This window comes from Falco peregrinus, chromosome 6 (assembly GCF_023634155.1).
Source record: "Falco peregrinus isolate bFalPer1 chromosome 6, bFalPer1.pri, whole genome shotgun sequence".
Taxonomy (NCBI): Eukaryota; Metazoa; Chordata; class Aves; order Falconiformes; family Falconidae; genus Falco; species Falco peregrinus.
Window position 1 is genome coordinate 37,584,647 of NC_073726.1, and position 25,389 is coordinate 37,610,035.

Genomic DNA, 25,389 nt, shown 5'->3' on the forward strand with positions numbered 1-25,389 from the left:
ACAGACTTCCCAGTTACTTACTTATTGATTATGTGTGTCTTTTGGTAGGAAATTATCAATAACAGCAAGTTTGTTTTTTTTTACTTTCAGGTTAAGTTCCATTTATGCCCTGTCCCTGCTGCACTGAGCAAACTCATTCACTAGGTGGAGGATACAAGCACTTGAACTGATCTTACAGATTTTAGGCATTTTCTTGGATTTTAAAATGAATTTTTCACAGAAGGGACAGAAAAGACACTCAGTATCTGGAATGGGGGCAAATCTTTTTCAGTTTTACTTTAATATGTAATTTAAGATATAAAATTATAGGAATAGAGAAAATAGGTGATGAAACTTCGGAAGAGTTCTCTCAGCTTTCAAATGTTGTTCTGTGAAAAAATCTCTTCTGTAGTTTAATTTTCTTTTTGAGGAAGTAAATATATTCCAAGTTCAGAAATCTCATGAGTCAATTTATTTTCCGTGCTTTTTATTCATTAAAGCATGTTATTTACATACATCAAAAGGTAGGCAATTACAAAAAGTCAGATCATGTATAAAATTCTAGAAGCTTTACCATGATGCTATTTTCCTTGAAGAAGAATTAATTTGACATGGTGTTTCTTGCGTTTTACATATCTACAAGTTGTTCCATTTATTCATCATCTTACAGTAAGATTTACCCAGTCTTGTATTTGAGTACCTGCTTATCCTCAAAGTTTTCTTGTGCTATGTTGAGTATCCCTGTGCTCTACTGGGTTGCAGGGCAGATCATAGTTTTGTTAACACCAGCTGAACCTGCTGCAAGTCAGGCACACACAGTTATGGTATTGCAGCAACAAACCTAAGAGAAGCATCCAGACCAGGAATATAGAAAACAATAGCAGCATAGTGTTTTCTTTAGGGTTCTGCTGCTGTGTATGCTGCACCTTACAGGGCTGGAGATCTAAATGAAGCTCTTTGGAGCAGAACCTCTTTTCCATCTTACGTCTGCATGTGTGTACAAGTCTCCGTGTGTGCACTCCCTTTGCTGAGCCCATCCCCAGTACTCGGCAGGATTCCTGAGCCCCATACTGCAGGGAAGTAGATGCCAGCAAAGCTGTAGGGCAACTGGTGCAGCGCAGACAGGCGTGTGCCCAGGATTGCCCCTGCCGCAGCAGGAAGGGATGGAAGCCCCAGGGCAGTCCCAAAACCCTCCCCAGGCTGAGGGAAGGCAGGACCCAATGGGAGCCATGTTTTGTCGAGTGCTGCCTGAGTTGTTAATGGTAGGAGGGGAAGAAGTTCACCAGTGCATTTCTCCAGCTGAAATGTAAAATGGTATTGATTTGGGCTTTTTATACACTTGGAACCATCTTCACACAGTTTCATTTTAGAATAATTCATTTGCTTTATATCACAGAGCTGTACTGCAGGAGTGGTGTTCTGGTATTTGATACTTTATAAACGGTTATGGAGTAAGAAGATGTTTCTTAAGCTCATGTTCTGTATTCAGTTTACCACTAAGGAAAAGACTTGTAAATTCAATTCCTGTTTTACTCATAAATTACAAGAAATCTGGAAGTAACTTCTTTGCCTTCCCTTCTGATGCTGGCTATGCTAATGTTATTAGCAATGTGGGAGTACATGTGGGAAAGAACAGACCTCAGAGACTTCTAACTAATTAGGAGTTTGCTGGTTGGCATAAGTAATGAATTATGAGTGAGGTAATACATGTATTAGTTTGATTTTTAACTCACGAAGAGTAACAGCATTTTGTTTACTAGAGAATAGAGGCTGACCTTGTGTTAGTTGGGGAATAACGTGTACAGATGCAGTTGCTTGTTGGATTGGAAATGAAGTCCCGGGGTTGTTCTGATATTGGGTATTTTGATTACTTCCGTGGGATTAGTCTGTAATAAATAATGTCAAAGCAATGCAGATGAGTAAACATGTAATGTACAGCATTATAAAAACAGTAATTGTGCCATTTAAGAAAGCAAAGATGAAAAACAGAGAGAGCGGGGTATCAAATGGGGCTAGATCAGAGCACTTCCAGGGATAGCAGTCTCTTAAAAGCAAAACCAGCTTAGGTAGTTTAATTTCTTCCTGCTGTATTTATGTACGAAAGCTACGAAATCTTTCAGAGGGGCAAATGTAATGAAGCTATTGCGTACTTCTAGATGACCTTATCTATCGTTAGCCGTGAGCATTTCACAGCACCACTTCCTTACAGTGTTGGCGCGTCTCTCCCTCCTGCCTATGAAGAAAGAGGTTTAGAGATCCCTGTTCTGTTGGCAGAGGTATACAGAAACTTGTCAGAATAGATGGTGAGAAGGAACAAGCCTGGTCATTATTTTCCGTGCCAGTAGTTGCAGGGAACTGTATAATCATTAGCTAGCTTAAAACACTGCATGGATCATCTGTTCCAGATGTCACTTCAGGCAGCAGAGTGTTTCCCAGCATTGGATTGCAAACGCAGAACCTATGTAAAAGATAAAACACACGGCAGTATTATGCTATGGCAAAAGATTAGGTGTGCGCAGTGCATTGTTGATGTCCTGTATACATGTTCTAACAAACTACTTGTTAAAAAAAAAAAAAAAAAGTGAAATGGTCCTGAGAACCAGATTGTACTACTGAGAAGTACCAAGGAGGGATTCAGTTTGGGAGGTGGGGGAGAGAGGGGAATTTTCCTTTTGGCTTCAGATCTCACAATTGAGTAAACCCTGAATAAAAAAGGGTGACACACTGGCAAAGTATACCTGAGGTTGCATCATGGGTGCAAATGTACAGTATTTTTGGTTGCAGTAAGTACCATGACTAACACTTGTAATCATTATGAATACTTGCAGGTTTTTATAAAACCGAAAGCAGCATTTTGGTCCATAGTGTCTTCTACAGCTATGCAACATGTCTACATGCTCAGATGCAGGTAATCACATCTGTTCTTTCTGAGCTGTCAAAAAGGCCAGATGTGAGCAAATGTTTTGGAAGCTCAGTAGCTTTCAAAAAAGCTCAAAGGATGGTGTGGTGTCAGCCAAGTTGAGAATGCACCAGGTAGCCATGCTACTGTCTGCTTCTAACAACTCATGCTGCTGACTCAATACACTGCAGAATTTTGTCTTAGTAGAAGCTTTATAAACATAGGAGAATTCTTGCCCAAGCACTGAAGTCATGCTGTATAATAGTAAAAAGTGACTAACTGAAATGAGCTCATCATTATCTAGAATGGAAAGTAGAGCCTGTCAGCCACCAAGAAGGGAGCAGGAACATTGCATGTCATTTATCTATATGCTACATCTGCAACAAATTTAGCAGTTTACTAGAAGTACTAGCAAGGCTTACAGGATATTCCACCAGGGCTGGAGGCTCTTCTGAATGCTCTCCTGTGCCCGCCACAATTACCTCTGTATTGCTCAGGTTTGGCAATTCTTGTTCAGGGCAGCTGTTCTTCATCTTGAGGTGAAGTTGTATTAGGTCTTCTTCTCAGTCATACGGAAAGTATTGACGGAGCCTTGTTGCTGTTTATATAGTGCTTATTCTAGACCTTACTGGTGAACATATGAATATATACAAGGAACTTGCCTGGGTTTTGGGTGGCTTTTCATCTTTAAATTTCATGCTGCCACAGCAAGATTGCTAGTGCAGTGCAGACATACTGTTTGTTTACAGTGTGTACATGATGTTCGTATCTGACCGGTTCACCTGAAAGCTGCATATTGATGCTGAAAAGGACCAGAGAGATGGATGATCCTTCCACGATTTCATCATTTTCTAGGTTGATCTTTAGGACTTCATGCATTTTTTCCAGAATACCTGGGCAGCTGGTGATTTTAATAGGTTTTCTCTGACTGGAAACACTGGACAGGAGGTATGATTGCCTCGTGGCTTTCCAAACAGTTGCAGCCCTGCTGGAACTGTGAATATGTAGATTGCCTGTCCATCCATGTGCAATAAGGACATCTCTTTTTGAGAGCTCGAGGCTTTCTGTTGCAGGTGACCTGCCTTTGTTGAGGTCTGTAGGATTAGCTTGGCATTCTCCAAGAATGTTAAATGGGCAAACTGCAGAAAAGGGTGTCCCAGGCACCATGTGAGGGAAATTTTTTATACACTTATGACTATGAAAGCCCTTCACTTACTTTATACGTCTTCTGCAGAGATTTCAGAGAGTTACAGCGGAGATATATTTGTGTAAGAATAAGGAATAACACTTTTAAGATCTGATGTATTTATCTCCATATGCATTTTTGTTATGTTTGATTGTTTTGATTAACACTCACATCTAATAGTGGCCTCAAAGTGAGTCTGAACCTAAACTTTTCTAGTGCTGTTATATCATTGTGTCTTTTATCCTTCTGTTTAGTTAATCAGCTGAAGTACTTTTGTACAGCTTTATAAAACACAGAGGTCAGAGGGAGAAAGCAGAAAATGAGGAAAGATAGCTTTTTTAAAAATGTGAAACAACTACCTTTAGTTGTAAGTGTTGCCAGAATTTGTATTTATTGGCTCTGTATAGTATACTAGCCCATTAGTGTAGTTTTTAATAACCTTTTACAGAACATATGTCTCAGATTTATCTATATGCTGAGCCTTGCGGTCAGAACTTGTGAATTGTAACACAAGAACCTCCAGATGTACACGTTATTTCTTATTAACATACATAACGATTTTCTTGGGAAGTAAATGACATTTTAGAAAGGCAACATCTGTGTTATCACTTAAATTTTAATAATGCCAATAATTTTCTTTCAACAGAGGAATTCAAGGGCTCAACAATAGTTGAATTAATGAAAAAAGAAGGCACCACCCTAGGGCTTACAGTGTCAGGTGGAATCGACAAGGATGGGAAACCAAGAGTATCTAACCTTCGTCAAGGAGGAATCGCTGCTAGGTAACCACATCTCAAGGCTCAAAATGCATTATAAGATGTGATTGCTTCAGAAATATGTACCACATCAGAAAGGTCACTAACAAATATGTGACTAGATGCATCTATAATGGCAGCCCATCAGACCGGAGAAGCTCAGAGATAAACGGCAACAGCTGGTCGCCCTCTTCCCTCAAGGCTACTTTAACAAAAACTAGAAATACCGATGAGATATTTGAAAGTAGTCAAAGGACTAATTAAGTTTCTTCTAAATTATATAAATTTTATTTCCCTGTATTTTTGTCCTTGAACAAAAACTTGAGAGAACAAGCATAAAATACTGAGGGGAAAAAATAAAATGGAAGAACTAACCGTAGTACGACCACAATTTTAATATTTTTTTAAAAAAACCCTGTTCATCAGCTGTTTTTAAGATTAAAAAGAAGGTTAAGTCATAGTCTTGCTTGCTACTACAGTGGAAACAAAAAACCTGGTATTTGTGAGTGAAACAATTAAAAAGACAAAGGTTAAGCTAAATCATTCCAAGTAACTGAGCAAAACATATGCATCTGGGCTGTGGCTTATCTCCTGTAGCTGTGCTGTTAGCTGTGAAGGCAGATGTTGTCCGAAAAAGTAGTTTTGGATGCTTCCCAAAGAGAGAGAGAGAAAGATGGGGACATGAAGATGATGATTTCATGGATCCTGTGCCCAAACTAGTCAAATCATCCAACTCCTTTATTGTACAGCTGGTTTTGTACATTAGAAATTAATAATGCAACAATGTTGTTCTTTTAATATTTAACAGGCTAGACTAGATTAAGATCTTAAAATGGCACTTTCTGTTTGAAAGATCAACTTGGTTTAGTCTAGATGAATGGAAAAAAGTATTCCTTACTGTCAGTAAAGAGTAATTTAAAGGATTTAGTTTGGTTCAACAGATCTGTCTTTAAGAAAAGCAATATGTACTTTTTCCTAGGAGTGACCAGCTGGACGTAGGGGACTACATCAAATCTGTGAATGGAATCAACCTGACCAAATTTCGCCATGATGAGATCATCAGCTTGCTCAAGAATGTTGGCGAGAGGGTTGTTTTAGAAGTGGAGTATGAGCTGCCTCCAGTCTGTAAGTAACAGCAGAGCAAACTGAAACCTACGCAGAATAGCAGATGTTGTTAGCAATGAGATGGACATGGTTGTTCATCTTCATTTTTGGTAGTGGTTGTTTTCCTAAAATTTTCTCCTCTGTCTTAGCACAGAGCATGGAAGCAGTGCAAAAGTACTGGCAGTAGAGGGGGATGCTCTCAGAGATGCTCGGGTGTTTTAGGAGCATAAATCCCACCAACGGCAGAGCAGAGTTGTCAGCCTCCACTTTTTTGTTGTTGTGGTTCATTTGTTTACAGTTTTGAATACTGGGAATTAGTTTAGGTAGATTCTGGGGCAAGAGAATCCTTCATGTCACAGTAAGATCTTCCGAGATGAGACTGATGAATATCTGTGAATTCTGCCTCTGCCTTTTCCTTCCTTCTCTCTACTTGCAGCACCTTCCCAGATAAGCAACATACTTTGGGACTTTTCCAGTCTTTTCTGATGTCCCTTTTAGGCAGCTTTTCATTTCTAGAGCAGAAGACCTAGTGGGGTAGGCCACGGGGATGCATAAACCTGCATGAATTGTGTGACTGAAAAACAGGGCTTCTCGCTGGGCAGATTGTCTTCAAAACACAGATTTATGCTGACACCAAAGTCACAGAGGGGTAATGGATGTTTTCCTTGCCTCTCCTTTGCTCTTTTTTTTTTTTTGCTTATATCTGTGACTGTGTGTAGGAGAAAATCCGTGGGAATCGAGGCTATCAGGTATGAAGTGAAAGCTAGAGAAACAGTGAGTTGGAAACCTGGGACCTAAAGTGAAGGAGTGAGTGGCAGGTGGCTGGCTGGCACCAAGGGGGCTGCACCAATTGCACTTTTGAAAGAGTGTCGGCTCCTTCATGCTGCTCACTGGAAGGGTGAAGGTGTGGTTTGCTGGTGTTTGGCCAGAAAAATCTGCAGAGCCAACTAGGAGGCACTTGTCTCCTTACATAAAGGCTTTCCTCATAACAGAAGCCAAAAAATCTATCACTTTCTTTGGTGCTCAGAAGTGAATGAGCTCCCCACTGCTTCCTAGCAGCTGGAGGGTTAGCCTAATTACATACTTGGTTGTTTTTATGATCTCCTGACAACCATCTTAATATGTTTTGAATGTTCTCTGTTGATTAGTGTTCGCTTGTGGTAAGGGAACTTCATGTTAAAAAACGCAATATTTGAGTTAAGGAAGTCAGATGAGCTCAGAATTATTTTGCTGGAGATGTAATTGTTTTATGAGCATTATTTGTTTTGCACTTATTCAAGCAGGATTCCTTCCTTTTCACCCGCTTTTGGCATATGTGCCGCTCTTGCTCACTGAAACAGGATTTTGACATGCTAAATTACAGTAGCAATTGTAACTTCCCTTCAGTCCTTGGAATTTCTGACCTCTTCATACAAGCATAGCTAAAAAAGTTGGAGATAAGCAGTCTAGTTGTTCTCATTAACTTCCAGTGAACAAGCTAGACACAGTGCCGTCATTGCACGCACAAGTCTAGCAGCAGGTCATGTGGTGCAGTTCTGGCACCTCCTTCCCTGCCCCATACATAATGAAATCCTACCATTGTTCTCATGGTTGCCCCCTCAGAGAGAGGACTATCATGGTTTCAGAGTGGGGAAGTGTCAGTACCTTAATAATGATGGATTAAATCTGGCTGAGCACTAGTAATCCCACTCTCCCTAGTGCTTCCTTCACTGTCTGGCAGCGTTCGCAGCAGGAGCGCTATTTTCAGCACAAGCCACTCAGTGTTTTAAGCCGGAATGTGAGCCATGCCTGCCTGGCATCTGCCTTTTGTTGTTGCCAAAGGTCAAGGGCTCCTTTCCCCTTGCAGGCCAGGGCTGGGGTGGAGGGACAACCACCTGGACGGTTGCTGCCCAAGCAGAAGGATGCTGCATGCCCTTCCTCCCTGCTGAACTATGGGTTTCACCTGTCCCCGGTGGAGGTCACAGACCACACCATGCGGGTTAGCAAGCGTAGAGTCGCCTTGAGCTACATGCAGGGCCACCTCCTGTTGATAGGATGAAGGCAGGAGTTGCCTTCTGCTCCCTGTAATTCGGTCCTTTTTGGTCAGCACAGAGTTTCTAGCTGAAAAGGAGGCAACTGCATGGGCTTCAGTAGCACAGCCCTGATCTTCAAGCTGCAGCAGGAATTACTGCAATACAGAGCATGCCCTGGAGGTCCATCTTTCACCCGTTTTCCTGAGGAAGTGAGATTTATGTGATTTCACACGTGTGTTCTTCTGGTTCCCTGCAGTAACTTTTTTAATGGAGATTGAAAGATTCCAAAAACAAGTACATTACGGTACATTTTGTGGAAACAGACACTTGAGTGAGTCTCCAAGTAGAGGAGTCCTCAAAGAGAGAGGCATGCAGCACTGAGGGGCACCACATCTTACTGAGGCTTTCCAGGTCTGGCAGCACCCACACCTGCAGCTGTGTAGCCTGTGGTGTCCATTCCCCCCTCAGGGTATCCTAACAGGGGATGGGGAAACTGCTTATTGCAGGCAGGAGCATTAAAGGGCATAAGTTTTCATTAGTTCTGCTGCTCACAGAACGTTTATTTCATAGAGGTGGGGGGGGGCTGTTTAATCTTTATGTGTCTTGTGCTGTTTGCAGTTTCTTACTGGAAGCTGAGAAGTGTGCATGCATGTGATTTTGCCCAGTGTCCTTTTCCCTTTGGAAAAGGGAGTTCTTATACCCTGCCAAGTTTTTCCTATAAAAGCTAATAGTAAACCAGTCAACGGTCTCGTAACAGCAGTGGTTTCAAATTCTGTAAATGGATTATCACACCCAAAAGCATTGGTCTGTGCATTAGGCTTCTCACCTCCTCACCCAGCTGTGCACCACTGCTGTAGCATTTACACAGAGAATACCAACTCAACTATGACGAAGTCAGAGTTTTTTTACTCCCTTACCAATGGTGAGGGAGCATGTTAAGTTTTGAAAGAGGAAAAACAAATCCTTATGATACAAAATACGTTTTTCATCTTAATCTAGTAATATGAGAATAGAGGTACACTCTAAAAATCTCAACTGTCTTGACTTCAAGCAATACAAGTAAATATTTTCGTGGCTGAGCAGCAAATTCCATAGGTAGCTTTAAGAATATCATTTGTAATTTTTGTGTCTCACTGTGTCATTCCATCTTTTCTAGCTCTCTAACTATAAGAAAAGCAAAATTATGCCATGACTTAAACAGTAAGGCTTAAATTCCTCACCTGTTACATGGAACTGTGGCTCTTCTTCCAAACCGTTGGCAATCTGCAAAATATCTGGCCCAAAATCCTCTCAAAAAGAGGATGAGTAGTGTTTAATTACAGGCCTTTAATCTAGCTGTTCAGTAGTGGACTCTTCCCAATTGTATGATCAGAAACACAATAGCTAGCTTAAATTGGAAAAGGTGCAAATCTGTGTGTATCTTCATCATAATATTTTGGAATATTTTTCTTTTTTTTGTGTTTTTTTTCTTTTAGCTGTACAAGGATCAGGTCTCATCTTTAGAACTGTGGAAGTTACTTTACATAAAGAGGGGAACACTTTTGGATTTGTAATAAGAGGTGAGTTATTAAATTTGAACTGTCTGTATTTCTAAATCAGCAAAAAAAGTGATAAATTTTTATGGCATAAGAAATCATTTCAATATTATGTCTCACACTTTATAAAAATCTTTGTGATTTATGTATTACTTTTTCCATACATTCATGTACTGCATTTATGAACTGCTCTAATTTTTGTTTATGGAAGAACGTTAATTAATCAACTATGCCAAGAACATAACAAACTTCATTTCACATAAGACCAGACTCTGCTACCACTGAAATCAGCAGGAAGATTGTAGTTCTTAAAAAAGATTCACATATAGTATTTGTATAAACTGGGTATGAAATGTAATCAATCATGCTGATAGTCTGAATTGTACGACAAAAATATTGTCACTGACTTAGAGAACAGAAGAAAACAGACAACTGTTAAATAATATACCCCAATGACAAATTATTAGTTTCTTCAGGGAACACTTTTTTTTTTTTTTTTTTTTTTTTTTTTAATGCAATATATAAATTCCTTAGTGGCCAGTCATTATTTTGAGTATACATGAAGTATGGATGTTTTTTTCTCTGTGCAGCAAACATTGCAGAACAGTAAGTTTTCACACTGAGATCAGATTTGCAGAGCAGAGGTTCTGAAAAAAGAATATACATTTATTAAGAATCACTCCGTAGAAGTACTTTATAAAGAATCGTCTATACCATACAGTAGGTCTATTTTATTTAAGATAAAATTCAGGCAGAGGAGGTTCATATTAATGGCTTGGCCATTTTTTGATCTTTTTAGCCCATGTCTAAATGTGTATGCTGTAAGATACACATTAGACTTGCCTTTTGTCTTCAAAAAGCATAAAATGAAGGTGTGCTTTTTCTCACTTTTCCCTTTCTAGGTGGAGCACACGATGACAGAAATAAATCTCGTCCTGTTGTAATAACATGTGTTAGACCTGGAGGGCCTGCTGACAGGTACAATTCATCTTTCTCTGAAGTGCATGTGAAAGACAAATGGAGAAAGGTGAATTATTTGGGACAGAAGTTAGGATTTGGGATGAAAGAGATATGCTCAAACCTGTTCCTTTGAAATTCATAGTTTATGCTTTTAATTGTAATAACAGTAGTAGGCAACCACAGAGGCTCAGCGTGTCATAGTGTGTGTGAATTTTAATTCAGTATGTTGCATGTTTCAAGACTATCCCTTTAAACATTTTAAAAAATCAACCTCAATTAGAACAAATTCCTGCAATAGGTCAGAACACCTTTTTTTGCAGCCTTCAGACAACTGGTGTAGCTCTTCAATTATACTTTTTGTACTCTAAACCCACAATCATTTTCTTTTGCACTTCAGAAAAATACTGTCATGTGTTTGGGTGTTGTTGCATTATTCTTTTGAGACATTTGTATAGATCTGTGTGTGAGTTCACATGTAACTTCACCTGGACAACTTCTGAGTGCAGGTTTATGTTTTGGCCCAATGAACATGCTTGTATGTAATACCATCTTGTATCTATACAAAAGAAAGAATATTCACTTTATTTATATTTATGAGTTATATTTTCAAAAATGTCATTTTTGTCCTTAAACCATTAAAGAAACTTAAAGGGCAATTTCTTTAAAGCAACATGATTTTCTGTAGCCTATATTGACATTTTTGACCTTGGCAACATTAATTGAAAAGCAAATGTTTCAAGAGAGCATTTGTCTTCTGTCTCTTTCTTCCCATCCCCATCCCCCTTGCTTCCTTGTTTTTATCCCTGGTTCTTGAGCTGACGATGATAGTACTTCATTTTCTATTATAATTCCATATGCATTATGAGATACACGTGGGAGACGGTGTGCATTTATAGCCAAATTATTTTTAGGTAGGAGGAAAACAACAATTGAATTGCCCAAGTAAGGGGTATTTTTTAAGAAAAACAGTGAATGGATATTCGTATTTTTCAATCTGTTTCTGCATGCACGTGTTTGCACCTCGTATTTTTAAGAAAATGTCGAGGGAGGAGGTGTTTATGTATGTATGAAAGAGAAGTTGTGTGGACGAGGCAGAAAGAAAGCATATGTTGAAGCAGAAGCTATACTTAGTTGCAATTTAACATGACTTGATTATTTAGCTATGTGTTAAGCCGCTTTCCAGTCACTGACTTTCCAATTAAAGCAATTTCCTTTCCACTGCGCCCTCTGAACGTTCTCGCTGTCAAAGTAAATGTTAAGTGTTAAGGCAAGAGGGATGGGTGTCAGAGAAGGTGCAAGAGAATTGCTTTGCATAAAGATAGTATTCTCTCCAAATCAATTTATCTTATATTAATAAAGATCATTCCTTTAATCTTCCTTCAGAGAGGGCACAATCAAACCTGGAGACAGGCTGCTGAGTGTGGATGGGATCAGACTGCTGGGAACGACACATGCTGAAGCCATGAGTATTCTCAAACAGTGTGGACAGGAGGCGACTCTGCTGGTCGAATACGACGTCTCAGTGATGGGTAGGTTGAGGAGTGGGGCTTTAGTTCTGGGAACCATCTGTGATGTTTTGCTGCCTGTTTTTGATGAGCTATTTTAGAAGTGATTGTGACCTGTTACGCTTCTAGTAGCACCGCTATTCCCTTCCGCACCGTATCATTAATCTTGGGTTCATAAGGAGGTGAGCAGTATTTTACTCTAATTTAGCATTCCGACATTTCATGGTTTGTAGAGTGAAACAAGAGTGTGGATTCTAGCAAAGTAACTTTTCCAGTGACTAGTTTATAATAAAGGTTAATGAAGTGTAAGCATTTCTGTCACATGAAAGAGGGGTTTACTTGCTCTAACAAGAATTCTTTTGCCTTTTACCAATGCTTCTAGATGACCAAGACATTATTAAAAAGTCACAAAACTGCCACGTAGAAAAGAACAGGGAAGAGAAGATTTCTTAAGAAGTGCAGAGGTGGCAAATCATGGCTTGAAAAATGAGCTTACACTTTATACAAACTTTGATTGAATTCACTGAAGATATGGGAGGTTTTTTGGAAAGTCAAGGAGAGCAGATGATTTTTCACAAAAGATTTGGGACTGAGTTATTTCCATTTGCTTTGAAAGTTGTCATATTGCCTCCATTTTTGCGAGACACAGAAAATTCATGGTAGCAAGAAACAGAAAAAACAGTCAGACTGAAATATTTCTTCTCTGTTTCAGGATCTTTCTCTTCTTTTCCTCAGTTTCACTGTCAGATTTCTAGACTAGCAGTAAAGCAGCCTCACAGGAATTTGTGAAATAGCACCATCAAACCTCAAAGCCTTGGAAAAGATTAATACTTAGAAGAATGATGTCAGATATTTATTTATTCTGGAACAGCGCACTTTGTTCTTCTCCAAGACACAGATTTTTTTTTTTTTTTTTTATTATAATATATATCTCTGTTTACTTAACTATCTGGAGTGAAGTGACAGGCTTGCATGGTGTCTGGCAGGCGTGCTGGACACTCGTGTAAGGTTCATGCCCAGAAAGGTGGAGGCAGCTGAGTGTCCGGCCAGGAACCTCCCACACGGAAAATGGAAACACAGGTGATCTTGTAACCTGAAGAGAACTAGGTGTTTTCATTTATTTCTTCTTTTTCTTTGGAAGACAATGGATGGCCAAACCCTCTCTGTCATCACAGTTAACACCAGATTCTTTATACTCCACTTTCTCTTAAGAGCGAGATCTCATTGCAAAAAGAACCCTTGGCTTTAGACAGACAGAGTTCCCAGTGAGGCTTTAATTTCAGAGAAAACTCCCATCCCTGTTGTCCTGTAAAACGCAGGGAAGCAATCTGTTTCAGTCTCACTGAGGATCTTTTAGAAATCTTTGCAGGTTTTTGTGAGGACAAAACTATGTAATGAGAAGCTCTATTGTGCTCTAAATTGCAGGTTGTTCAAGGCAGGAACCTTCTTTTCAGTGTAAGCTGGGTAGAGCTCAGTGCAGGAGGATACAGAACCTACCTGGAAATTGCAGGTTTATAGCTATACAGGCAGTACCTACAAGTCACTCTCTTCATGTTATTCTCTCTCTAAATAATCTCTGCTGTCTGCCTTTTGTTCTCAGTAACAAATCTGGATTTATTGTTCCTGCCTTCCTGGCAATGAATGTTTTATGCTATGGAAACTTAAGGAGGTAGAAGAACCTGAGACCTGTGGAGTCAGAAAGAAGGAAGGAAACAGGAATCAGACACTGGGGAATGTGAGGGATGGTGGTCCTGCAGTGTCTGCGAGAACTAAAGAGGAATCCAGTAGGCTCTCTTTCTAATGCATTATGATTTTGGTAGATTTTATCTAGCCCTGAGTAAGTTTTGATTTTTTCCGATTTGCATACCCTACATAGTTTTCTGATGTGATGCATCCAATAGGGTACTCTTGGTATAAACTTTCAGTAGAATATCTTACTCCTAGAAATATAATTGTACCATTACTTGTTTTAATGTCTTCTCTGCTGTTGGCAGATGCTTATATCCTGTAAAGTAGCTCTCCATGTAACCAGAACTGGAAAAAGCCATAAAATATATTCTGATAGCATGAAATTGGAACTTGATTTGAAAAGGTTACGCTGGATGAAGAAAATAATCCTGAACTATTTTTCAGCTATAGTCCAGTAGTGTGTAACTGGCTTTTTATTCTCCTGTAAGCATAAGCTTTTTCAAAGATGCTGTATTTCTCCAAGTTTAGTTCCTTCACCTGAAGTCTTGAAGAGGTCACTTGAGAACCCTGTACGTTTTGTTGTTTCTGGAACCTAGAGAAACTGGAGTAAAAGAAAACATCAAGGGGTTCTGTGCAGGGTAATTAAGTGTGTAAATAATGCAGGAGATGTGGCTAGTCCCGTTGATCTCTGGTGTTACACTTGTGCTTACTTAAATACACCCTGAAGTATCCTGCTCAGCTGGGTCCTAGGAAGTAAACTTCTCAATTCAGCTTCTTGGAAGAGATATTGTTAGCTTGTTGGGTCTTTTTTTTTTTCTTTTTTTTTTAATTTATTCTTTTAAAGACGTTTCCAGGTTGGTGCATGGAATATACTGCTGTACAGTTTCAAAGATACTTTAAAATAGTAGGAGTTTGGAAATCCCACGATAATCCCTGAAGAAAATAGGAGAAGGCAATAGCATGATTTCCCAGAAAATATTTTATAACCTTATAAAAGTTTCGCTTGAAATTGTGGAGGTAGCAGTCTTCCATACATCTTTCTGTTTTCTAAAACACCTACTCTGGTCATAAAGCAATGTGGTTGTTTATACTCCTTGTTGATTTTAGAGGGAACTACATGCTTTTTTTAAATTTAGGGAGGATCCATGGGTGGTGCTGGGGGTGGTGGTGGGGTTTGCAGAGGAGACAGTTATGGTGACTTGCCCTACACACAGCTGTGTGGAAGTAACATTAACTCTGTGGGCTTTATCACTTTCTTTGTAATCCTTAGACCTGAAATGTCCAACCTTTATGGTTACGTGGGTCACCTGTTTTCATCCACTGGTGGGAGAGGTCTGAATATTGCAGCTCTCTGTGCTATGTGACTACACCTGTGCCCCTCATGCAGTGGAGGGGAAGGAGCAGAGGCACGGTAGTGGCTAGCAGTGACTTGCTGCCACTGCCAAAATAATTTTACAGCCTGAATCTTTTCCTGTGACAGCCAAGGAGAAAATACTAATTCCAAACTATAAATTTAGGTTGGGAAGACTGAAGTTCTCCCTGTTTGGCAGTGGTCTGGGTGAAGTGTCCTAATGAGCTGCTCACAGCTTGAAAGCCATAGGTTGAGTGTCCTCAGTTAAAGTGAGAATGAGAGTTAGAATGCAATGCTAATAACAAGCTGCAGGCAGAGATTCACACTGTCCCTTTCTGGAACAAGAAATAAAAAGTTTATCACTACATTTATTTGGAAGTAGAGCAGATGCAGTTTCCCTTCAGGTTTTCCAAAATCTGTCATGATGCTACTGGGCTCTGTCATTGCTGTGATTGGGGTTGCATCTGCTTGGGTAACGTTCCGTATTTACACTGAAAGGGAGCATTCAGCAAAGTTCAAAGGTAACTACTAACTTGAGTTTAAATTCTGGCCTATAATGTAATTCTAGTTCATAAATTGCTGCTGCTGTACTTTTGAGCAATCTACTTTTTAAATCTTGGATGTTTTTGCTGGTGTAGTATTTTAATCAGGTACACTGTAGTCAAACAAAACTATTAGTTATTGACAGGACTTTGGCACATTGTTAGCTGTTTGCACTTGAGGGACACAACATCTTTGTCTCTCATGTCTTCACTGGGTGTTTTCTTAGTTCAAACCACTCTGTTGTCTTCAGGAAAGAAGGAACATATTGCAAATTCAAATTCTGTATGTTTCTCTGTCCTGTTTAACATTTCGGGCACTTACTGGAGCCAGAATGGATTTACTGTAATTGTTTTCTGCAAAACAGGTATGGTCAGCTTGGTTTTTGATCCCAAGCTACCAGAGTCACCCTGGCATAGAACTGGTCAACTTTAGCTAGAGCAACACCCTCAGTTTTCTGAACTTGATGTTTACCACTTTCTAGAAAGGGAATTACTCATGCAATCATTTGCTGGTAAATCTGACAGCAGTTTAACAAACCGTGTCCAAGCCTTTTGCACCTGTAAGTTCATCCATTTCCAAAAAAAAAACCACCAAACAAAAAAACAAAAACCCAAACACAGAAAACCAATAACCCAAAACCAAAAGGCTATAACAATTTTATGAGAGTACACTTAAAGGAGTCTGCCTCACCCTTCAGTAATTTTGCATGGCAACAAGAACACTAGAGAGAGTTTGCATACTTCAGACATCAGGAAAGTAATCCATGATCCAGTGTAGACTTCCAGTAATTTGTGCAAGACAAGAAATATAGGGGAAAAAAGCAACTTAGGGGCTGCCCCTTAAGTTTCATAAAGCAGTATCACTTAAGCGTATCCAGAGTTACAGGGGCCTGTAAGAGCAATAGAGTTGCAAGACCAAGGAACAGGAGCTCCAGAGACTCCAAGGGCAGACTCAAGATCCTCATAAACCTTATAAATGTTACAAGACCTTGAAAGCTGAAGGAAAGTCAGGAAGCCTGTAGGATTCTACACTGCTTTTTTGTTTCTGTTTCTTTATAAACTTAAAATTAACATTTCCTTTGATTCTTACATGTCTTTGACACAACAGGTAGGTAGCATTCTCTAGCATTTGACTGCAACTGCAGGTCTCCTGGCTGTCACAGAGCAACAGACCTAGATTCCTTGAAATTCTAAATATGAATTAGTTACTTAAACCTTTAAAGAACACTTCCTCTCTTACGTTGCTTCAGAGACAGATTGAATGAAAATTCATGTGTAATGCAAAGGTCATGATAGCTGTATTAGTTGAAGTATTACTACTTTAAATACTGCTACACGAACACATGCACAAATTATGCTAGAAGACAATGTTTGAAGTCAAAAAGTTGAGCATGCCAGTTGGGAAACGTCAGGATTGAGGCTGCCTGCTCAGCCTCTGTCCAGCTACGTGGCATGCAGTACAGTCACAAGACCCACAGGGAAGATGATAACCTTTTTATGCAGCTTTTCATTTTGAATTTTCTTTCTATCTTCGGTATGTGACCACATGCTTATTGAAAGCACTGCCCAGATCCTTGTCTGAATGCAAATTTACTAATTTCCTGGTGGTTTTTTTCTGAGGCTCTAATGCCATCACAGTTAGAGTGCTTCAGGCAATATGCAGATCTCAAGGAGAAAACCTCAGTGTCCCAAGGTCACTCCAAATGTATTGGCTCTTTCTTAAGGTAGAAGATGTATAGGCATCTCTCTGTAACAGTTCCAGAAATACCACTTGCAGATGTGTCACTAGGTAAAACGTGGGGGTTTTTGTCTCTCCTAGAGGCCAATGCACAATTCTCATTCACACCATGCAAACCAAGCAGATACTTAAATCTATGTGCTCTGGCATGTTAGTCTCTCATCTTATTGTACCAGTTCCTTGTTTATCAAACACACTATTTGTGCTTTCTGCTGTCAGTGCCAGATGCCTGCATCAGGGACATTAGTATGAACTGACAGTCAGGCGTGGTTGTGTACAATAAGTAGGTTCTCTCTCTGTAGTGCTAGCTTGTTAGGATTGCATCTAGAGAAAGATAGATGTTTTGGGATACAGCTTATCCTTGGCACCAAAAGAGGCTTTTTCCTTCAGAGAAGTCTGAGCCTTGTGATTTTTTTTTTTTGCTGTTCAGTTTTCTGGCTTTCAGGACTGCTTTTTTACAATTAGCAAATGGGCATTATTTCTTTTAACTCTTCACCTCTCATGCTGCTGCTAAATATGACATGCTGACTTCACTGAGTCTCATCATGAGCCTATAAAAGGATTGATATCTATCAGTCAGGTATCAGTTCCTGCTTACTTACCTGCTTTAATCTACTCTGGTTTAAAAGGAAGATAAATACCTTCTTAACATCTCTTGAGATAAATGGATAGCATGGAAACCTAAGGTAATTTGTGGTTCTAAAAAATAAAAAGTCCAGCATTTTTGGCTGGCAAATTGAAAACTCAGTTCTTGATGCATCAGTACTTTGTGTGAGCAAGAGATGATGATGCTGACTGCTGATAGTGAAACAAGAAAATGCTTGCTATTAGTGACCAGTACAGTTTAAATGTCCTTTTCAGTCTTTACAGGAACTGTGACAGAAAGAGAGTCTGGTACTTCAAAGCAGCACTCAGGTGTCTCCTGCATGTTACATGACTGACTTCCCTTTCTTGTAGTTCCCTTTTAATGCCTTACACACCTGCCACCCAACTCATTCACTGCTAGCTCCCTCAAAACTTACAGTGCATTGTCTTATAGATACAACACTTGTTTCATCATGAGGACTGCTGAGTAGTAAAAAAAGTGTGGAATGGGGCCTTGTAAGAAAATAGTATTTATCTACCTAATGAATGGTATTACTGCGTTGCATAAGCAGCTGTCAGTTCATTGTTTCCCAGAATTTGTGTAAGCTTATATCCTTAACAGTGTTGACACATTTTTATGTCCCATTACCTAGATTTCTCTGTGGGAAAAACTTTATCTCTGACATCTGTACCCAAATAGTTCCTCAAAAGGATGAGAATCATTAAGTCCACCAGTCTGCTGCGTTAGCTGGGTTATCAGACAAGCTGTCCAGCACAGTATGTATGTGCTTGCTGGAGACCAGAAAAGACTTGCGACACTCATGTGACCAGTGGGTTTCAAAGATGTTTTCTGAACAGCAGAGAACTATAAAGGTTCAGGTTCCCATGTTCCTTCCTGTCCATTTCACCCAAGCGTGATGCTTTTTTCCTCTGTTCTTTGTTCTTGTCCTGGTTCCTAGCTGCATTACTGCCTTTTTTTTCCCGGTAGCTGCTTGATTTTCCTTTTCCTTACTGACCTAGTTAGAGTCTTCTTTTCTAGAAGGTCCTAAATCCCAACATGCTATTCCCTCTCCTTACAGCCCAGTTTTTTCTTCTGTCTGTTGCCAAGTAAGGCTTAGGTAATTTTCCAACACATTTCTCTCACACTGCTGATTTCCCTCCATAAAGGCCTTTTGCAGTTTTCATGCGTGTCCTTCTTTCGCCCTTTCTCCTGTCCAACCATTCCCAAGTTTCATGTACTGCAGTTCCGTTTCAGACCAATCACCTTCTCACCTCAGTTCCTCCCCTTCTTGTCCCAGAAGTCCTACTTGCCGCCCTTCCTGGCTCTGCTCTTGATTCTCTGTGCCAGATCTGTCAGGTAATAAAGACATATAGAGAACCTGAATTTTCAACATAAAGCCTACAGAATTTTCGGGGAGGGGGGAACAGTATGGTTTTCCCTAATGATGTTTTCAGACACAGCTGACCCATTTCAGCTGAAATAACTAAGGGAAGAAAAAACATAGGGCTTGAGAGAGGTAACCGTCATAAGAAAAAATCACACCAAATGTTTGAACTGTGGTCAAGTTGCAAGCAATTAAAATCAAGACGTTTTAATGAGAAAAGTCTATGATTCCCAAGTACATTTGCCCTATACAATTTTTTCACTTCCTTTTCTCTGCCTGGTTATGATTTGTTGTTACAGTTTGATAGCCATGTTGCTGGTAGATGATTACAGAAGGGAGGAGTTGTCATGTTTTACAAGTATTTCACAAATCTTACAGATACTTCTTTCTTTACAAACTTCTTGATCATCCCTAAAGAGAAATAAATGGAATTTAGCTGAACCATAGAAGTTACAAATTACTCTAACAGGTCCAATTAACATTTCTCTCTAGTGCTTTTGAAACCATGGCCTCATTAAAAGCAGCTTAATAAACGTTGCTTTGTATGGGAGAAAAAAGCGTAAAGGTGAAATGAGATGTCTCTGTAACAGAAAACTGAAAATACAATGTAATTGTCATAAATAACTGGGGGGGGGGGATGGCGGGGGGTGGTGGTGTGTGTGTGCAGTTACTGTCTTCCAAGTTCCGCTTCATATATGAAAGTATTCTGTGTTTTACTTACTGGGTACTGAGAGTAATGGACAAAATTGTCTTCAAAGACTTGTCAGGAAGGTGAAACCTATACTTGTATGCAGTTAGTCTAAATAGTGTACAAATCGAAACATTCAGTCTGAAATATCTAATGTATTTCATGGTGGGCATTCAGTAAAGTAGAGCCTTCCTAAACTAGAATCACAAAGCACATGGTTTGACTTTTTTAGATGCTAATTCAAGGGTTTGTATCCTCAGATAGAAGCAGCCTCTGCCTATTAATAATATGCTGTTGTGCTTCTTTTAGTAAGTATTTAGAAATAAGTGATGGAATAAGGAGATAGCTGTTATAAGCTCTCCTGTCCACCATGCAGGTTCCAAGCAAGTGGAGGGAAGGAGCAAATAACCTTCACATATATTTAGTAAAAGATGGGGAAAAAAGTATTGACCAAGTCTTTCCACTTTGCATGAGGGCTATCCAGAAGTGCCATGAAATGCAGTATGAAAGAGAATTGTCATCTCTACTACATGCTCATACTTCTGGTCAGCTGGAAGTTAGTCAAGAGGTCTTTCAGTAAATTGGTTTATCTGTTACTTAGTGTGCTGGTCAACAGCAGAGTAACAAGGATGAAGTATCCTGATTTATCCTGGTCTAAAGAAAAAAATTGAGCAGGTAGCTGAAGTACTTAAATTCAGAGTGCAGGTGTGAAAGTTTTACAAAGAGGATGATAATTAAGCTTCTTGGAGATTAAAGGATTTTCTGCATGTGTCATGTAATTCAATGCAAGAGAGACTGTAGTCAGAAAAAATCCAATTAAAAAAATTCAGCCTTGTATTTGGTTTAGTGGCATTGCAGTCATTGAAGAGACTAATGAATATGGGACAGATTCAATTTTCTTTATATTAGAGAGCTTGTGCTGTAACCCCAGAAGCTGTATCTAGAAGGGCCCACCTCTAAGGCCGTAACAGCAGAAGCAGAGGCTCCATTCCTGCCTCTGTTCCAGGAAGAGGGAAACACTAAATGTCTCCCAAGACTTCCCCTGTGTTTAAAAAGTCAAGCACCGAACTACCCCATCCTCTTGCCTTTTTTTTGTTGGTGTGACACACACAGACTGTGCCTGACAGGTTAGTCCAAGGGGAGAAAACCTAAGAATCCCTCAGGTCATTTGCTGGAGCACCTGTGCTGGGCATAAACTAAGAGGTTAAATTGGAATGCATTAGGGCAGATTTTCATCCCTTTACATTTTACAGAACATTTATGCTGAAAAAGGATGGATTTTAAAATATGAATTGTTTAAGATGTTTTGCCTAAATATGAACTGTCTCAGTTAATGGTGTTCTAGCACAAAACCGGTGTGAATGAGATCTGAAGCAGATCCTGTGAGATTGCACCATGTAGTATTCAGCACATGGGAGATGTTTGCAGCTCAGAAAAAGACAGTTGTAAGACCTGTGAGCTGGAAATGTAGGTAGGGGAAAAAAATCAACATCTAAGCTGAATAAGTCTATCATAGTTACTCAAAAATAATTGCACCAATGCCAATCTTACGATTTTGTTACACAGAATTATACTTCCAATGGTGTTGCTCAGCTATATGATGAGTGAAATGTTGCGTTCTCTGTGCATTTCCTATTCAAACCACATTCCCCTACAGTAATTTTAAACATCCATTATAACCTGTCTTTGCATCTTTTTCCTAAATGTGTGGTTACCATGCTTTGTTCATTTAAAGGGATCATGTTGCATGTAGCTTGTGAACTAAGTATTTATCAGAGTGGTTTGGGGAAACAGAATTGCTCTGTGTATGTTCTTGTATGTTCAGCTAAAAAAATCACTGGATTTTCCTTTTTTTAATCAATTCATTGGTGACTCACACTAGTGGTGTTTGACGTTCTGTCAGTCTCATGATTTTCATTTGTAAGGAAACTGGCCAGAATATCGACAGCTATTGTTTATTGGTCATGTTGCTATTTCAGGGTAGATGCTGGAGAACCTTAACAAAATGATGTTTCTGTGATAACTGAACATGCCAAAGGCAAGCACCTACTGCAGGTTTCATTTAAATCTTACCTGTTTTCTTCTTGGAAGAGGAGAAGAGTGTGGCAGTGATTTTATGGAGAGTGCTTACCTACACCGTTCACTAGTTTCATCTTGAATTGCAATTCTCATGCTAGCAGAGAAGTCATGGCTCACTGCAGCCAAAAAAAGAGTGATGAGCTCTCCTGACGAGATGAGTAATGAAGGGTATGACACCTTCCCAAGGTTACAGGTGAAGCTGTGGCAAGCTGAGGTTTCTTCCTTCCTCTTTGTGCCTCCAGACATTTCTTCACTGGCTGATAAAATCACATTTTTACATGCAGAACCCAGACAGTATAAAAGCCCTCATTCTTGGAAGCACATCAAGTCTTGTGGTGACCCAGACCCTCAGGTTACCAGCATGAAATTTAGAGTAGGGTTTTGACAATAGATGAAATTGGCTGTAGGGCATCAGAGGCAACAAAGCTCTGGGGAGAAAAGAAAGAGGCAATAGGGGAACAGAGATGGGGATGCTAATGAGAAGGAAAGGTCTTTCTAGGGTAAGGTTTCCTATTGTATTACACACAAGCATCTATAACCTGTATTGCCTCTGAATTACAGGGTTAGTTTCACTTTTTTCTGGCAGATACTCCAAAGGTTATATACATGAAAAGATGGTAATAAGTACACCTTAAGGCAGAGCTTTGGGACTTGTTTTATGTTACTTATAAAGTCCCTCAACGCCTTCTTTAAAAACTCCTAGTTGAGTTTTTCTTTATCCTTTGTTTTATATCCAAAAGCTGTTGCTGCTTCAGGTCATCTTGCCTGAGTTCTTAATTGAAATCTAAAGGCTTCAAGCAGCTTAAATTAAAAAAGAAAAAAAAATCCTGGACTGCAGACACAATGAGCCTGTGGTTTCTCCTCTGTCATGAATGTGATTTTGGCACAACATCCCGCATAGCTGCAAAGAAAATCTAAGCCAAACTTTCCCTGCAATTCCTCCTGCCATTTTTTTGCTCAAGGAGACCACCAGCAACTTACATTTAGCTGTTGTTATTCACATTTAACAGCCTCATTTTAAAATAAACACTTAGTTCGGGTATTAAATACCCAGGAATTGCATTTTTAGCTAAATGTGTAGTTTTATCTTGATTGTTGAATATGCTCTGCTGGGTGATTCTCTCCACGGGCTTTAGTAATTTTTGCACGCACAGGAAGCTGCATCTAATCCCTGGCCACGGCAGTGCTTCAGTGTGCTGTCATCTGAAGTGTTCAGGATGAGAACAAGAACTATTGATACTTATGTCAGATGCCTTTCATGAAGTTAGCCGAGGCCTGGTCTGAGCCTTTTTGACTCAGTGGGAAGCTTCTCGTTGATTTCAGCTGGGATTTAAAATAGGACCCAAAGGGAAAAATCTAGCTCTTGTCCTATGTTTGAAGAGCTTTGCTCATAGGGAAATAAACAGCAGAGCTGTGCTTCCTTGGCCCCCTCCTCAGCTCTCACCGAATGGACACCCAGTTTATACCAAGTTAAATGTCTTCTGCCAGCATAGAAATTTTCTAGTTCAAGCAGTGCTTGTAGCACTAAATCAAGGTTTTACTTCATTGCCAGCATAAGAGCATCTGTTTTAGGGACTCTACAGCCAACTCAAGTCTGAAGTATAGAAAAGACCTGTATTACAAGGACCTAACTCCGATGCAGATCGTTTAAAAATAGTGGGTTTTACACTGTTTAATTGCACCCAGTTACCACCCAGTCCTCTCCTGCCTACCAACGAAAAGAGAACGTGCCAGGCCCATTTTCTCTTTGCCCCTTGCTAAGATTATTTCTCTTCTGGTACTTCAGCATTAGCATGGGAACAGGATGTACATGCATGAAATTACCAGTTTTGTGATGATTTTTATAGGTCGTCCTAGTCTGAAGCTAGATCACAGCAAAAGTCTCCACCTTCAAGCATGCTAGAGAAACTCTTAGATAAACAGCCACCATGCATTTCATTTACTTTTTGGCTTTCATGTAAGAGCCCAGATTTCAAATCTTAGCTTTTGATGTTATTAATCACGACAAGGCATTGGTGCTGCTGGTCTGTCTCTGTGCTTTTTGCCATTCTTTAGTGGGATATGGAATGTGGGAGAAGTATCAGCTGCTATGTTTAAACTAGGAAACAGCTACAAAGGAAAAGCAAAGAAGAAATGCTCTATCCTTTCTGTCCTTCTTTATGATCCCTCTTGCAGAAGGAATGGCTTTTGTGAGACTTCTGTAACCTGGTTCATAGTTAAACCCATGATTTTAAGAACAGTGAAAACTTAAGCAGTTTATGCTGAGATTTTTGTTGTGGCCCTCTTCCACTTTTCCCCAGGTAATTGCCTAAGTATGTGGGTTTATTTTTATTTTTTTTAAAAGCATTTTCAGGCAAAATTGTTCTGCCATTTCCAGGAATGAGATTAGAGAAAGTTGTTTTGCCTATGGATGACAAGGTTGGAGAAACTACTCGTTGTGAAGATGTGTCTTCTTGAAGCGCTGGAACACGGACATGTATTCAGTAGGTACTGGCTGAGGGAGAGAAAGCCCTTTTCAGGAAAGTCTTTTTTCTGCTTATCGCGGTGAAAATTCACCCAGACTTAGCTGCATTTGGAAGTTCTTAGAAAGGATACAGTTCAGCGTGCTCAGGGGAGAAGGCATTTTGTGATGACTTTTCCCAAGGATTTTGTGTATATTGGAGGAAAGTTTTTTCTTGACTTTGCAAAGTTCCTTTCAGTTCAGCTCTTCAGGGATGGGAAACACAATAATTAAAGATGTCCGTGTAGACTTACGCAGATGTCTTGGACCGTATGTGTTAGGGTATAGATTTTAATTTGAATGATTACATATGTTTTTCCTTCATCAGTCACCTGCTGCATAGTACTAAGTGATCTAAAAAACAGTCACTGGGAGAAATGTTCTAAAGAATAGCTCATCTCATTTCGATGTAGGTGCCTAAACTAGGGCAGGTGAGAAACACTTTTTTCAATGTCAGTTTTCTCCCTTTGTAGAGGGAGTTTAGGTCTCTAGCTCAGTGTAGCTACCTCAGGTCTGCTCTGCAGATGCCTGCATTTTGCTACAATGAATCCCAGTGTAGGTGTCTCAGATCATCCTCTCTGGGCTAATGGTTGCTTTCGACCTTCATTTCTTTGATCCTCATTTATTAATCTATACAGTGGGGAGAACACCATGGTTTTGCTCTAAAGGGTGGTTATAAGATAAAATCATGAATAAATGTGTGTTGCAATGAATATTCAGAGGCTGCACCATACAATAGCTCTCCCCCCACCACATATGCTCAGAGAAGGCTGAGAACATTGTTTAGTAATTAAGGCATGAGCATGGAAAAAAAGGGAAAAACGTTGCTGCTCGTTAAATAGTCACTGTCTACCTTCTGCAGGAGGTTCTTGAAGAAGGCAGAATATGTGGTTATTT

General features: G+C 39.7%; 1 protein-coding gene across 8 annotated transcripts in view; it reads left to right on the forward strand.

Moving 5' to 3' along the window:
• GRIP1 (glutamate receptor interacting protein 1) overlaps nt 1-25,389 on the forward strand; it is a 328,666-nt gene that overhangs the window by 241,783 nt on the left and 61,494 nt on the right. For all 8 annotated transcript variants that reach the window (XM_055809292.1, XM_055809295.1, XM_027793374.2 and 5 more), the window contains exons 3-7: nt 4,711-4,846; nt 5,799-5,944; nt 9,411-9,494; nt 10,373-10,448; nt 11,814-11,959. In XM_055809292.1, the coding sequence (XP_055665267.1) occupies nt 4,711-4,846; nt 5,799-5,944; nt 9,411-9,494; nt 10,373-10,448; nt 11,814-11,959 (588 nt within the window). The remainder of the gene's footprint in view (nt 1-4,710; nt 4,847-5,798; nt 5,945-9,410; nt 9,495-10,372; nt 10,449-11,813; nt 11,960-25,389) is intronic.